General features: G+C 41.9%; 1 protein-coding gene across 1 annotated transcript in view; it reads right to left on the reverse strand.

The window, feature by feature from the left end:
• Positions 1 to 13,815, reverse strand: part of LMBRD2 (LMBR1 domain containing 2) — a 37,182-nt gene that overhangs the window by 20,569 nt on the left and 2,798 nt on the right. Inside the window, exons 2-6 of the mRNA XM_015408476.1 lie at positions 9,598 to 9,828; positions 6,970 to 7,058; positions 3,281 to 3,376; positions 2,346 to 2,513; positions 779 to 989 (exon numbers count right to left, since the gene is read on the reverse strand). Coding sequence (XP_015263962.1) covers positions 779 to 989; positions 2,346 to 2,513; positions 3,281 to 3,376; positions 6,970 to 7,058; positions 9,598 to 9,771 — 738 coding nt within the window. The 5' untranslated portion in view covers positions 9,772 to 9,828. The remainder of the gene's footprint in view (positions 1 to 778; positions 990 to 2,345; positions 2,514 to 3,280; positions 3,377 to 6,969; positions 7,059 to 9,597; positions 9,829 to 13,815) is intronic.

Raw genomic sequence — 13,815 nt, forward strand, 5'->3', positions numbered from 1 at the left:
CCTACAAAAAAAATAATACAGATCCAGATAAGCTTCCATTTATGAAATTAAACATAAAGTTACAGGGACAAAACTGTTAAGACACATTCCTTTGTGCCTAAACCAGCCAAACATGGAGTTTCTCTCTAACAACTGCAATACGGAACAAAAAAGAACTTTGGGTCTAAGCATCTGATGGGCTGCAATTGTGAATTTTCCAGAACAAAATGAAATCCCACTACCCACACCATCACTACATGCCTTTAAATGCTTATTGGTTTTACATACCATGAAAACAGCTCTACAACTTGACCTGTGATTATTAAAGCACAGTTGGGACTTGGATTAATATACATGGGTCACTCATCACGGATACACACAATTAGGAGATTCTGATGCTAATGCTGGATACTTAACATTTTGATCCTCCTAGTTCATATCTCAAAGCTGACTGTACAATACAGACACACACACATGTTCTTCAGAACAAAAAGAAGGAAAAATCTCACATGTATACCCTAAGGCAGAATATGAACTGATCCAATGAAATGCAGGCAGAGGTTGGCAAATGGAATGGATATTTCCTGCCTTCACTTTCATGTACAGCCTTCTGGGCAACCCCCCCCACCACGACCATGCCACTCCTACGGGTTAGAAAATTTATGGGAATGGCATGGGGTGCAATACAACAGATGTCTGCACTGGGCGAGGACAGATCAGTAGAAACAGCTTCCTTCTCTTCCCCTCACAGATGTAGTATTCCATTCAACATTTTGCGTGACAAGCATAGTTTACTTGCCTCCATTATATCCTCCAAGTTTTCTTCTGCATCTGCCTTCTCAGTCATCAGCTTGGCAGCTTTGAAATAAGTCTTCATCAGAAGGTAACCTTTCTTTGCTCCATTCCAATGAGAACGTGGAATTTCAACCAGGCCATACCCTAACAGCAAGACAAGAAGAAAGAGGCCCCAAGTGTTGGCAGCAGCTATTCCAATGGTCTGAAGTTGGTTCCTAAAACAGAAAAGAGTAGGCAATGATTTCACATGCGATAACTGGGGGGAAATAGTTCGTTGAAACAGAAACAATATTAAACATTAAAGACATGGATATCTGGAAAATATTGAAACCCATCTTTTTCTCCCTTAACTCTTCTAAACGTTACAATTCTCACCCAGCCACTACCTTAGCTACTTATAAGACTATCTTTCCCCAGATGTGAATTATTAAATGGAGTAAAGATACATACTACCACATTGCTTCTTCTCAACAACTGGAGAGAATGCATTAAAGAGGACCACTTTTTAATGTACAGATGACCAACAGGTATACCCTCTGACCCATGTAAGAACAAGTAGACTTACTATACCTTATCCATTAATTACAGTCTGATCTTATCCTTAGCTAGTTTGGTGTAGTGGTTAAGTATGCGGACTCTCATCTGGGAGAACCGGGTAAGATTCCTTACTCCTCCCCTTGTACCTGGCTGGATGACCTTGGGCAAGCCATAATTCTGACAAGAGCTGTCCTTGAAAAAGAGCAGTTTCTGTCAGAGCCCTCTCAGCCCCACCTACCTCACAGGGGTGTCTGTTGTGGGGAGGGGAAGGGAAAGAAGTTTGTAAGCCGCTCTGACACTCTGAGTGAAGGGTAGGGTATAAATCCAATCTCTTCTCTCTCTTCTTCTTCTCTCTATATCCATAGCTGCAAGCCTCACCTACAGCAGTATTGATGCTAGACACACAGGGTACAACTAACCACTTTTGCCTTGCTTGTTTCCAAATGTTGCTGAAGTCTAAGAGTAGCCAGTGCAGGCATTCTTCCTCCACACAGAGCAGCAGGGCTAATGGCTATAACTCTAACCAGAGAGTGCGTTTCTATGGTGAAACGGTTTAAGAACTGTTTACAGTACACACATTCCACACATCTTTCACTAAGATAACTTTAAATGATATTGACATACATCACAGATAAAGCTCTCAGCTTTCAAAAAATAAAAGTTATATGTTTTGTGTTGCTGAGGCCAGGATTCAAATTTCTTCGCGGTCAAATTACTTTGCATTTCTATTTCTTGCAGTGTTCCCTCTGCCCTGTGGCCAACCACTTCTGAAACTGCTTCAAAGGCAGATTGTGATATTATAGAGTTCAAAGAGAGGCTCCCATGGAAGAAACTTCGGCTGTGGCTGAAGGAGGTCTTTGATTCACGGGCTATTTTTTCCCATTAAAAAAAATATTTAAAATGTTTTGTTTTGAATTTCATATGCAGTCATGCAAGTATTTAGGAATGAGTTGATAACACAGATTTAAAGAAGATAAATGTGATTACTAAGCCCTGTCCCAAGTATTTAAATACCAGGAGTTTATGATTCTTACCATTCCAGGCTGAAGTTCGGGTTTACAGCCACATATATTAAAAATGCTCCAAAAATCAGAAGGTATGTGCCATAATATATTGCATTTTCAATTAATGCAGTTTTAATCTTTCCAGTAATGGAAAAGCCTCCTGACCTAGCATATGACTGCATGAAGGGTAACAGAATCCTAGGAGTGAACAACAGAATTAATTAAGCAAAACTATTCCATCTCAGCTATCGCCCGTTTTTCATGTATTAACAACAAATTCTCTACATAACTTAATTTATTAAAAAATGTAGATCCACTTTTTGCCCGGCAGCCTGGGATCCAAGGTTAATACGATATACCACATTTTAATAAAATAGAAAATGACCATTGAGATAGACGGAAATAACACATTTTTAAAAGTCCAAACAGTTGCTCTTCAAAGCCAGATTGTTAAAACTATTCATCAAAACCCCTTCTAAAGTGTACCTGAAATCTATCAGACATATATTTCTGCATATATACACATCAGCTTTGGAAAAATTACGGCTATCGGTTCTGAAACCCCTAACGCTACAGGAGTTCATGCACAAGAAAAAAGTCTACCTCAGTTGCAAGGCTGCATTCTTAGCATTTAGCAGAGGGTGGAAAGCATTTCACTAGCAGTGGTGAGCCACTGCAGCAGGACTATAATGCAATGGACTAAATACAGGATGGGCAAATTATTGGGCTGCAGTGAAAGTGCCTGGAAATATTCTTAATGCTGCTTCCCTCTGACGAGGGAAATATTCTTAATGCTGCTTCCCTCTGACGAGCATTTAAGATTGACCCGACCCACACACACACATACCCTGCAAGTTCTGGCATTAATATACAGTACACAGGTGTTGACCACTAAAGAGAACCATGTGGTGGTTTCGTTGACCATACTACCTAGAACTGATTCAAACATTCCAGAAGTTCCTCACCATGTTAAGAACTGTGATGTCCAGTACACAACACGCCAGAAGACAGGCATGATTCCAGGAGGAATATAGCTCCATGGTTTGAAACACTCACGGTTTCTGTAAAGAAAGATTAAAAATTATTTTTTATTTCAAAGAACAACTCTTTTCTCCTAAAAATATTTTAATTGTTCCAGTAAACACTACGTGTTACTAACAAAACTATGAAGTAACATTACCATCTTACTTCCTCGCTTCATATATATCCCATCTTCCTCCCTAATGGGGACCCAAAGCAGCTTATATCATTCTCCTCTCCTCCATTTTATCCTCACAACAACCCTGTGAGGTAGGATAGTCTGAGAGCATGTGAGTGGCCCAAAGTCACCCAGCAAACTTCCATGGCATGAGTGGGGATTCAAACGTGGGTCTCCCAGATCCTAATCAGACACCCTAGCCACTACTATGCACTGGAATTTAAGCTACATAATAAATGCCCACCAATTTCACGAAAAGTGAACCAGGTATATAATATTAACGGTGCCTGCACAGCAGATACCACTAAAGGCTACTTCGTACATGGACAAAATCTCTTGCAAAAAAGCCGTGGTGGAAAGTGCTATGAAGTTGCAGGTGACTTATGGAGTGATCTCATGGGATTTTCAAGGCAAGACACATTCAGAGGTGATTTGCCATTACCTGCCTTTGCGTAGCAACCCTGGATTTCCTTGGCGGTCTCCCATCCAAGTACTAACCAGGCCAACCCCGCTTAGCTTTTGAGATCTGATGAGACTGGGGCTAGCAAAGAAGGAACACTGACCAACAACAGCATTCTGTGTTCTTTTCGTTGTTACTACAGTCAAGAATTGACACCTGTACCAAAGTACTTCCTGGCAGGGAAGGGGGAAGCATGGTTCCTACAGATCCATTTTCTCTGGCTGATGGCTAAAATCAGGTCATCTCCTAGACATGTTCTACTCCTTGAGAGGAAAGAGGTGCAACCCGCAATGGGCCTTCTAGTAGTAAAGGCTAGAGTCCTTCCCTTAACTGCCTTATAGCAAGAGGACAGAGGACAATCACATCCCCAGATCAAAGCAAATTCACAAAACATTGCAACTGGATTCCACGTTTATACATGGCCCATCCAGTTATAGTCATCACCACAAACCAGTCAGATATGGAAGATTTTAAGGTTTATTCAGGAATACATGCTGCTTGGTATTTTATCGCAACAGCAATAATCAAAGGAATATTTTAAAGAAGAAAACATCTAAAGCAAATATTTTAATGAGCTCGACTGTGGCATCATGAAAACTATACATGCTAATTAAGTTGATTACTTCAGAGTCAAGCACAGCCTTGGAATAGTAGCTCAACTATAATTATTTCCTTATTGCACCCTAATGAAAACTTCCACCCTTCCAAAGGTAGATGATAGGTCATAACATCTGAATTGTTCTGAGTTTGCCGTTGAAGAGTATCTTCTAATGACTCAAAGGAATACAATTTTCAAAAGGACTGGTTCCTTTGGTATCAAACAAAAATCACTACAGGATGAGTAGCCGTGTTAGTCTGTCTGTAGCAGTAGAAAAGAGCAAGAGCCCAGTAGCACCTTAAAGACTAACGAAATTTGTGGCAGGGTATGAGCTTTTGTGAGTCACTGCTCACTTCTTCAGATACTAAAGATACTAAAAAAAAACCTCTCAAGGAAAAAGGTTTAAGTCTGTGAATCAGAAGATACATAGCCCTCCTGGTACATTTAACCTACTACTAAAATGTAGGCCTGATCAGGGCCGGAATTGGGTCCCAGTGATACACCTGTTCTGCTTCCCGCAGGCTTGCAGTTGTAATCCACTGTGCTAAAATTGATTTCAACTGTTCAAGCCATTCGTATGTCTGTTTATTCTAGGCTGAATCGTGTGCTTGGGTCTCATTCCCTTCATACCTTACATCGAGGCCACTGAGATTAACAAAGAGCAATTTTAATAATGCCATCTATGCAACCCGACTCTGAAAAGTGGCAGCTTAGCAACTATCACATTCCTTTCTTCGCCCATTTCAAGCATTTTTTCCAAGCCACCTTGGGTGGTTAGAAAATATGCTAGGAAAATAGGAAGTGGGGGAATATCCACTGAATGGGGGGGATTAAACATGTAAATTGCTCCAAGCTTTTCTAGAGTAGCAGAGTACTTTGCATTAATAAATATTGCATTAATAAATAAATAAAAGCACAACCACATTTCTTTAAAAAGGCAGAGATGCTGAGATGTTTCTTTAAAAAGGCAGAGATGAGATCATAGCATCATAGAGTTGGAAGGGACCTCCAGGGTCATCTAGTCCAACCCCCTGCACAAGGCAGGAAATTCACAAATACCTCCCCCCCCCGCACCCCCAGTGACCCCTGTTCCATGCCCAGAATATGACAAAAAGCCTCCAGGATCTCCAGCCAAACTGACCTGGAGAAAAATTCCTTCCTGACCCCAAAGTGGCAACCAGCATTTCCCCAGGTGTGTAAGAAAGGGCCACAAGGAACTAAGCACTGAGGCAACCCTTCCTGCCCTCCCTCTCATGATCTGCCTAAGTTCACAGAATCAGCATTGCTGTCAGATGCCCATCTAGCCTCTGTTTGAAAACTTCCAAAGAAGGAGAGCCCACCAACCTCCCCAGGAAGCCTGTTTCACTGTCAGGACGTTATTCCTAACGTTTAGCCGAAAACTCTTCTGATTTAATTTCAACCCGTTGGTTCTGGTCCGACCTTCTGAGACAACAGAAAACAACTCCATACCATCCCCTATATGACAGCCCTTCAAGTACTTGAAGATGGCTATCATATCACTTCTCAGCCATCTCCTCTCCAGGTTAAACATACCCAGCTCCTTCAACCTTTCCTCATAGGAATTGGTCTCCAGACCCCTCACCATCTTCATTGTCCTCCTCTGAACACATTCCAGCTTGTCTATATCCTTTTAAAATTGTGGTGCCCAAAACTGAACACAATAGGTGAAGTCTAACCAGAGCAGAATAAAGTGGTATCATCACTTCGCGTGATCTGGACACTATACTTCTGTTGATACAGCCCAAAATTGCGTTTGCCTTTTTAGCTACCTCGTCACACTGCTGACTCATGTTCAGTGTATGGTCTCCTAAGACCCCTAAATCCTTTTCACACACACTACTACTAAGACAAGTCTTCCCCATCCTGTAATTAGCCATTTGATTTTTCCTACCTAAATGCAGAATTTTACATTTATCCCCATTGAAATTCCTTTTATTTGTTTTAGCCCAGTTTTCCAGCCTGTCAAGATCATCCTGTATCCTGACTCTGTCTTCTACCATATTTGCTACCCCTCCCAATTTAGTATCATCTGCAAATTTAATAAACATTCCCTCTATTCCTGCATCCAAATCATTTATAGAGATGTTGAACAAAAAAGGCCCTAGGACAGATCCTTGAGGCACTCCACTTGTCACTCCTCTCCAAGAGGATGGGGAGCCTAACAAGCACTCTGGGTGTGATCTGTCAACCAGTTACAGACCCACCTAACAGTAATAGGATCAAAACCACATTTTACCAATTTGCCAACAAGAATATTATGTAGAACCTTATCAAAAGCCTTACTGATAAGCTCTTTATTGTTTGATAAACAAAACATTTTCTAGTCACATAAACTATTTTGTTAACATGCATATGCAGAAATATCAGTTATCTGTACCCTGGAGCATGACGTGTATGTGATCCATTGCTGATGCTACTTTCAGACGGACTAGAATTTACAGCAAGCTTACATCGATTGTATATAGTCTAGAAAATGAAAGAAATGTTGGCAGTTAGAGAAAAGTGCCATTTTGGGGAATGGAAGATGTAAAGGTACCTGTCAATTTAGATAAATACTTAAACTCAATGCTCAATTTCACCTCAAACTCAAATCAAAGAACCTTCTTTGTTGTAATTTTGGTACAGACGAAGAAGAGCTGTTTTTTTTAATACCCCGCTTTTCTCTATCCTAAAGCGCCCCAAACCGGTTTATAATCTCCTTTCCCTTCCTCTCCCCAAAACAGGTACCCTGTGAGGGAGGTGGGGCTGAGAGAGCTCTGTGAGAATTGTGTGGCCCAAAGTCATTCAGCAGGCTTCATGTGGAGGAGTGGTGAGTCAAACCCGGCTCCCCAGGTTAAAGTCCGCCCCTCTTAACCACTACACCATGCTGGCTCAGCTTTGCCATCTGCTACACAGCTTTGCCATCTGCTACACAGAGATATTTACAGAAGGACAGCAGCAGAGCACGGGTCTGAATGCTTGGTGCTGGCCTGCATGTTCAGGATCAGCAGCAGGGATCAGTACTATCATACTGATGGTGAGGCAAACCCCTATGTGGCAAAGGAATGTCAAGCAAGATGGTTTTTCAGATCAGGAAGGGAATTGAAATAGGTGGGCATGAACTTTCACTGTCTATGGGAAGGTCTGTCAAAAAGAGGGAGCCAGGTCCCTTATACAGATGCAATCAAGAACCACGAAGGTAAGTTAGAAATCAAGGAAGGGGCCAATAGTTAAAACTTAAATACAGAATAAGTAAAATTACATGTATTTATATCAGAGACTTTTAAAAACTTACTGGGGCCCAAATCAAGCCTCAAAATCTGATAAAAGTTACATATGCACAAGAGGAAACACTTATGACCTAACACGTTTCGGCCCAGAAGAGCCTTCCTCAGAGGTCAAACATTGAAAGGTACATAGAGGCTCCTGTTACAATCAAAAGGCAGTTAACAAGTTGATATAGGATGAAAAAAGGAATTCTGTTCGGGAAGAAAGAAAAAAGAAAAAAATGACAAGAAAAATATTAGTAAGTATGTTTTATTCGGAGCTGTGGTGGCTCAAGTGGTTAAGACGCTGAACTGCAGGCTGTGGAAGGTCAGTAGTTCAGCAGTTCGAGACCCGGGTGTCATATGATGGAGTGAGCTCCCATCTCTAGTTCCAGCTCCTGCCAACCTAGCAGTTCGAAAGCAAGAAATTGCAAGTAGATAAATAGGTACCACTTCGGTGGGAAGGTAACAGCGTTCCGTGCGCCTCGGTGTTTAGTCATGCCGGCCACATGACCACAGAAACGTCTTCGGACAGCGCTGGCTCTTTGGCTTTGAAACGGAGATGAGCACCGCAACCCTAGAGTCGGATTTGACTGGCTTTCGAGCAAGGGAACCTTTACCTTTTACTATGTTTTATTCAAAGTCATTGACGGGCAAATAGACCAAAGTTTTTTATCGGATAGGCGAGAAGAAGTTACTCATCGGGTGGCTAGGTTTGGATGGCTTGCCCTAAGAATTAGAAAAACGATAGTAGCTCAAAAAGAGGAGAATTAAAGAAAAATATTATTTGTGAGGCCTCCTTGAAACCTCCTTTGTGGTTCTTGATTCCATCTGGTTGGGTTGAGTCCAGTGTTCCCTCTAAGCTGGGTCAGTGTGAGCTAGCTCACGGTTTTTTAGCCTTCGGCTCAGACATTTTTGTCTCAGCTCAAGGAGGATGGCTCCAAAGCAAACTAATTGATGCAGCAGCCAAATTGCTCACTCACAACTTTAATGCCAGTAGCTCGCAAAGTAGGATTTTTGCTCACAAGACTCCACAGCTTAGAGGGAGCATTGGTTGAGTCCCCCCACCCCTTTTTCTTTCCTTTATACAGATGCTACAGCAAGACACCTTAAAAGGTGCACTGAAAAAGATGGGAATGGGCTGGTGGCTTCTGCTTCACTTCATGTGTACACAATGCCACTGTAGCACAACGGAAGTGGATATAAGGCTGACATCTAAATATGGAACATAACCAAAATGGAGCTGGACAACATTCACTCTGCTTTCCTCTTAATTTAAGGTAAGGCAACAACACACACAAGCATACAACAACAAACAACATCATCCTGATTTTTAATAGCCTGAAATTCTGAAATAAGTTTGTTCAGCTTTTTAACAAAGGGATCGACACCGCACAGTTACCTAACAGGTGCAGGTATGAAATCAGCGATTACCTCCAAAGGTTTCAAGCCTGGGAGGCTTTATGGATTCCCTGACCCACAAAAGGGAAAGACTGAAACGGAATTCCTTACCGTAGTGACATCCAAAGGCAATATAAATACTATGAGGAAGCAAAGATACCAAGCTAGTAGTGTTGCGATGATCACAAGCCTGTGTTGTTTTTTGAAGTCTCCATACCGATGTAATATGATTAAAGCCAAAAAGAATTATCATATCAATTTCATCAGGAGTCTTGATTACCTCCAAAGGTTTCAAGCCTGGGACGCTTTATGGATTCCCTGACCCACAAAAAGGGAAAGACTGAAACGGAATTCCTTACCGTAGTGACATCCAAAGGCAATATAAATACTATGAGGAAGCAAAGATACCAAGCTAGTAGTGTTGCGATGATCACAAGCCTGTGTTGTTTTTTGAAGTCTCCATACCGATGTAATATGATTAAAGCCAGAAAGAAGACAAATACTATCTCAATGCCCAAAGCTGCACCACTCATTATTATCCACTGAGTCCAGCCAGGAATATATACTTCATTTATAAAAGAATATCATAGCTGTAACAAAAAAAAACAAAATGACATTTAATTAAATCCTGTGGTGAATGGTTGGCAATGAACATACCTCTCTCACCCACATCCCAACAAACTGAGAACATTAGGATTAGACCCGTACCAACTTTTGGAAAGCGGCTATGCTAGGGCAAAAACCACTGTTTACCAGCGTCTCAGAGATACTGAGCTACAAACATCTTATGCCGCACTTCCGCCTCTTTACAGATCTCTGAAATCCAAAACGTTAATGTCTGCTCCTTTATACCTAGCTAATATTTCCAACCCAAATCACAGATGGGCCTTTTCCAGAGCCAGATTTGACACTTTTCCATCTGCAGTTCTTTCCGGAAGATTTCAACGTATCCCCAGACATTTGAGATTTTGCTCATGCCCTTCCGAGTCAATAGAGACCCTCCCCCATATATTATTTCATTGTTCCCACTATGTAGAAGAAAGAGCCCTTTTGAATAGGCCTTTATTAAGGTCATTTAGGTGTCAAGGACAATTAGTAATTCAGTCCGAGGAACTTTTGCTGAAACACCTACTGGAGGATAAATCCACGGCTATTTCAAGGAATGTTGCTAAATTTCTTTTTATTGCAATTATAAAGCGCAAGCACCTCCTTAATACTCCTTGAGAAGTTCTTTCTCTGTAATGCCTTATGACAATCTGGAGACTGTTTTTGACTCTGTATGCTGTTTGATGGGTCTTTGACCGTAATACACTGATTGGATTGGCACATCCCAACAAGCAGGTGTTCTGCCCCCTCCCGCTCGACACTCAGCCACTGCGGCTGATCAATGACACAATGAAAGGGGCTGTGAGGTCCTCCGTGTACCTCCCTTGCCATAGGGCAGAACTGCTCTGAACAGGAGACTGTGATATTTGTTTTGTGTTATTTATAGTCCACCTTTCTCACTGGCAGTCATAGCGGAGCACACAGTTAATATAATTGGTGGGACAAGACATTCAGTAAACAATGCAATAGGATCAGGGTTGTAGAACCAGTCAGAAATCTAAAAACAGAACTGAAGCAAAGCATAAGTATTAATATGGCAATTAAACGATGCTAAAAGGACATAATAGGTACCCAGTATCAGCAAGCTAAACACAGTAGTATAGACTACCTTCCCTAATAATCAGGGGTCATTTCCTGCAGGAGCGCACATGAGTGGAGCTCCGGCAGTAAAGAGCCCAGGGGGCGGGCACATGCGACAAGCCCCACCCCCTGCTCCCAGCAGCCCTCAGTCAGAGCAAGAAGCAGCCAGGTAAGTTGCAGAGCCCCCCAGTCCAAAACAGTCCAGTGGCACCTTTAAAACCAAGTTTTATTCAGGTACAAGCTCTCCCTCTTCTATGAGGGCAGATCTGCACGTCCCCCCCCCCCAATAGCTAGCAATCCAAAACAGTCCAGTGGAGCCTGAGCGGTGGGTGTTGCCTTCTGGCACACTTCCGGTGATGTCAGGGGGTGTGGCATATGCAAATAAGTTATGCTAACGAGTTATGCTAATGAGCTCCTGCACCTCTTTTTCTACGAAATGACCCCTGCTAATAATTTATCCAAGTAACTTCATGAATCATTTCGTATAGTACAACTCTGCAGCCTGCACAGAAAAGCCCTCTTGGGTAATTCATTTTTGCATAGTTTACTGAAAGCCAAAATAGCGGGAGCTTTCCTGATCCCCTCAGGCAGGCCATTCCACATGGTGGAGGCCAAAACAGAGAAGGCACATGTATTCATCTGTGCAAAGCCAAAATTTCATCAGGCCTTGCCTCAACTAGCCCACTGGATCATTGCGATTCCTGCACTTTACTGGGAAGTTAAAATGCAATAAAAATACGTAATACACTTAGTTTGATGTCTTTTTCCCATGTAAATGAATTGGTGAAAGGTGGGTAGCCATGTTGGTCTGAAGCAGGAGAACAAAGTTCGAGTCCAGTGACACCTTTAAGTCTTAAAGGTACCACTGGACTCAAACTTTGTTTTTGGTGAAAGCCTATGAACTTTAGAAAGACAGACAAGGAAAAAATGCACTATTTTACATCTTAGCAACAAGCCCATTTGTCAGCAATGATGGATTACTGCTTAGGAACACAATTTTTATTTATATACCCACACAGGGCTCAAGAAAACCCAGGTGCATTAAAGACTAACAAAATGTGTGGCATGCTATAAGCTTTTGTGAGTCACTGCTCACTTTTTCAGTATCTGAAGAAGACTAACAAGACTAACTTTAACAAAATTTGTGGCAGAGTATGAGCTTTTGTGAGACACTGGTCACTTCTTCAGTACCTGAAGAAGTACATGGAGACCTTATTATTTGAACAGCACTTCATTTTAGAACACAGACCAGAGATTATTTTTTTAGTTTAATCCAGAGAACATTGCCTGAATGATGTTTGCCTTCAACTCCTTTATGTGTTGTGCTAAAAAATGATGGGCTGTGTGGTATGTGTGGGGTTGCTGTAAGAAGAATCAAATTAGAAATTAGTTACACAGTACCTGAAGAAGTGAGCAGGTATATTATACCCTGCTACAAATTTTGTTGGTCTTTAAGGTGCTACTGGGCTCTTGTTCCATCTATATATAGGGCCGCATCACAGCTCCCCTGATACTCATTTCATCCTCACAACCATGCTGCAAAGTAACATTAGGGTGAGATATAGAGACTGACTCCAGATTTCACATGGGTTTCATGGCTGACTAAGAATTAGTTAGTCTTTAAGGGGCTACTGGACTCTTGCTCTTTTCTTTGACTGACCAAGAATTTGGTCTCTTTGCTCTACACTCTAAGAATAAGTAAACAGAAAGAGGCCCATAATGACACCATCCTTAAAATCTTTGCAAATAACTCAAAATAATTTCTTTTCTGAGGAGATGTTATTTATAGCTCAGTTCATTTGGGAGGGAGACTTTATTATTTGAACAGCACTTCATTTTAGAACACAGACCAGAGATTATTTTTTTAGTTTAATCCAGAGAACACTGCCTGAACGATGTTTGCCTTCAACTCCTTTACGCGTTGTGCTAAAAAACGCTGTGTGGTATGTGTGGGGTTGCTGTATGAAGAATCAAATTAGAAATTAGTTACACAGTTCTCTTGACTGCGGTCGTAGTGGGCAAAGAGTCATGCTACAATATTTTCCTGTGTTGTCTTCCTCATTTGACAAATAATGAACTGATTTTTGAGAAACAGTTGTTCTCCAAAGGCATTAGCAGTTTCATGGCGTCAGGACTGATCTTTCTCCTAGTTGCAGAAAAGTTTGAAACTTATTAGGTTATTTTTATTTAATTTTTTTTGCTTCACTTATAGACTACGTGCTCCCCAATGGGGGATCCAAAGCAGCTTACAACATTATCCGCACCTGCATTTTATTCCCACGACAACCCTGAGAGGTAGGTCAGGCTGAGATGAGAGCATGTGACTGGCCCAAGGTCACCCAGCAGGCTTCCATGGAACAGTGGAGATTCAAACCTAGTCCAAACACTACGCCAGGCTGGTTTGCAGCCTACCTCTCCAATTAGCTACGGTTGGGCTTGATTCAAGACGGACGCTGGAGAGGGAAAATTACTTCCCCATGGGGATTCTGCAGTAGCACTTCTGCTGTGCAAAGACGGCAGCTCAGTTTAAACAAGGAGGGATTGTGGCTCAGTGGAAGAGCCTCTGCTTAGCATGCGGAAGTTCCCAGGCTCAATCTCTGGCATCTCCAGTTAAAGGACCTGGCAGCAGGTGATGTGAAAGAGCTCTGCCTGAGACCCTGAAGAGCCACTGCCAGTCTGATTGGATAATACAGGCTGTGATGGACCAGCAGCCTGATTCGGTATAAAGCAGCTTCATGTGTTCATGTGATGCTGAACAAGTGCAAAGGGTGGCATCTTGTATCTTTGTTTTATGGAATTATGCTCTTTGCACATCTCCCAGAGCAAGCTGGGATAGAGCAATTAACAAATCTAATAAATCATCATCATCTTTTGCCTCGGCCACCATCAAC

The sequence above is a fragment of the Gekko japonicus genome, unplaced genomic scaffold, assembly GCF_001447785.1.
Source record: "Gekko japonicus isolate JY-2015 unplaced genomic scaffold, Gekko_japonicus_V1.1 scaffold964, whole genome shotgun sequence".
Taxonomy (NCBI): domain Eukaryota; kingdom Metazoa; phylum Chordata; class Lepidosauria; order Squamata; family Gekkonidae; genus Gekko; species Gekko japonicus.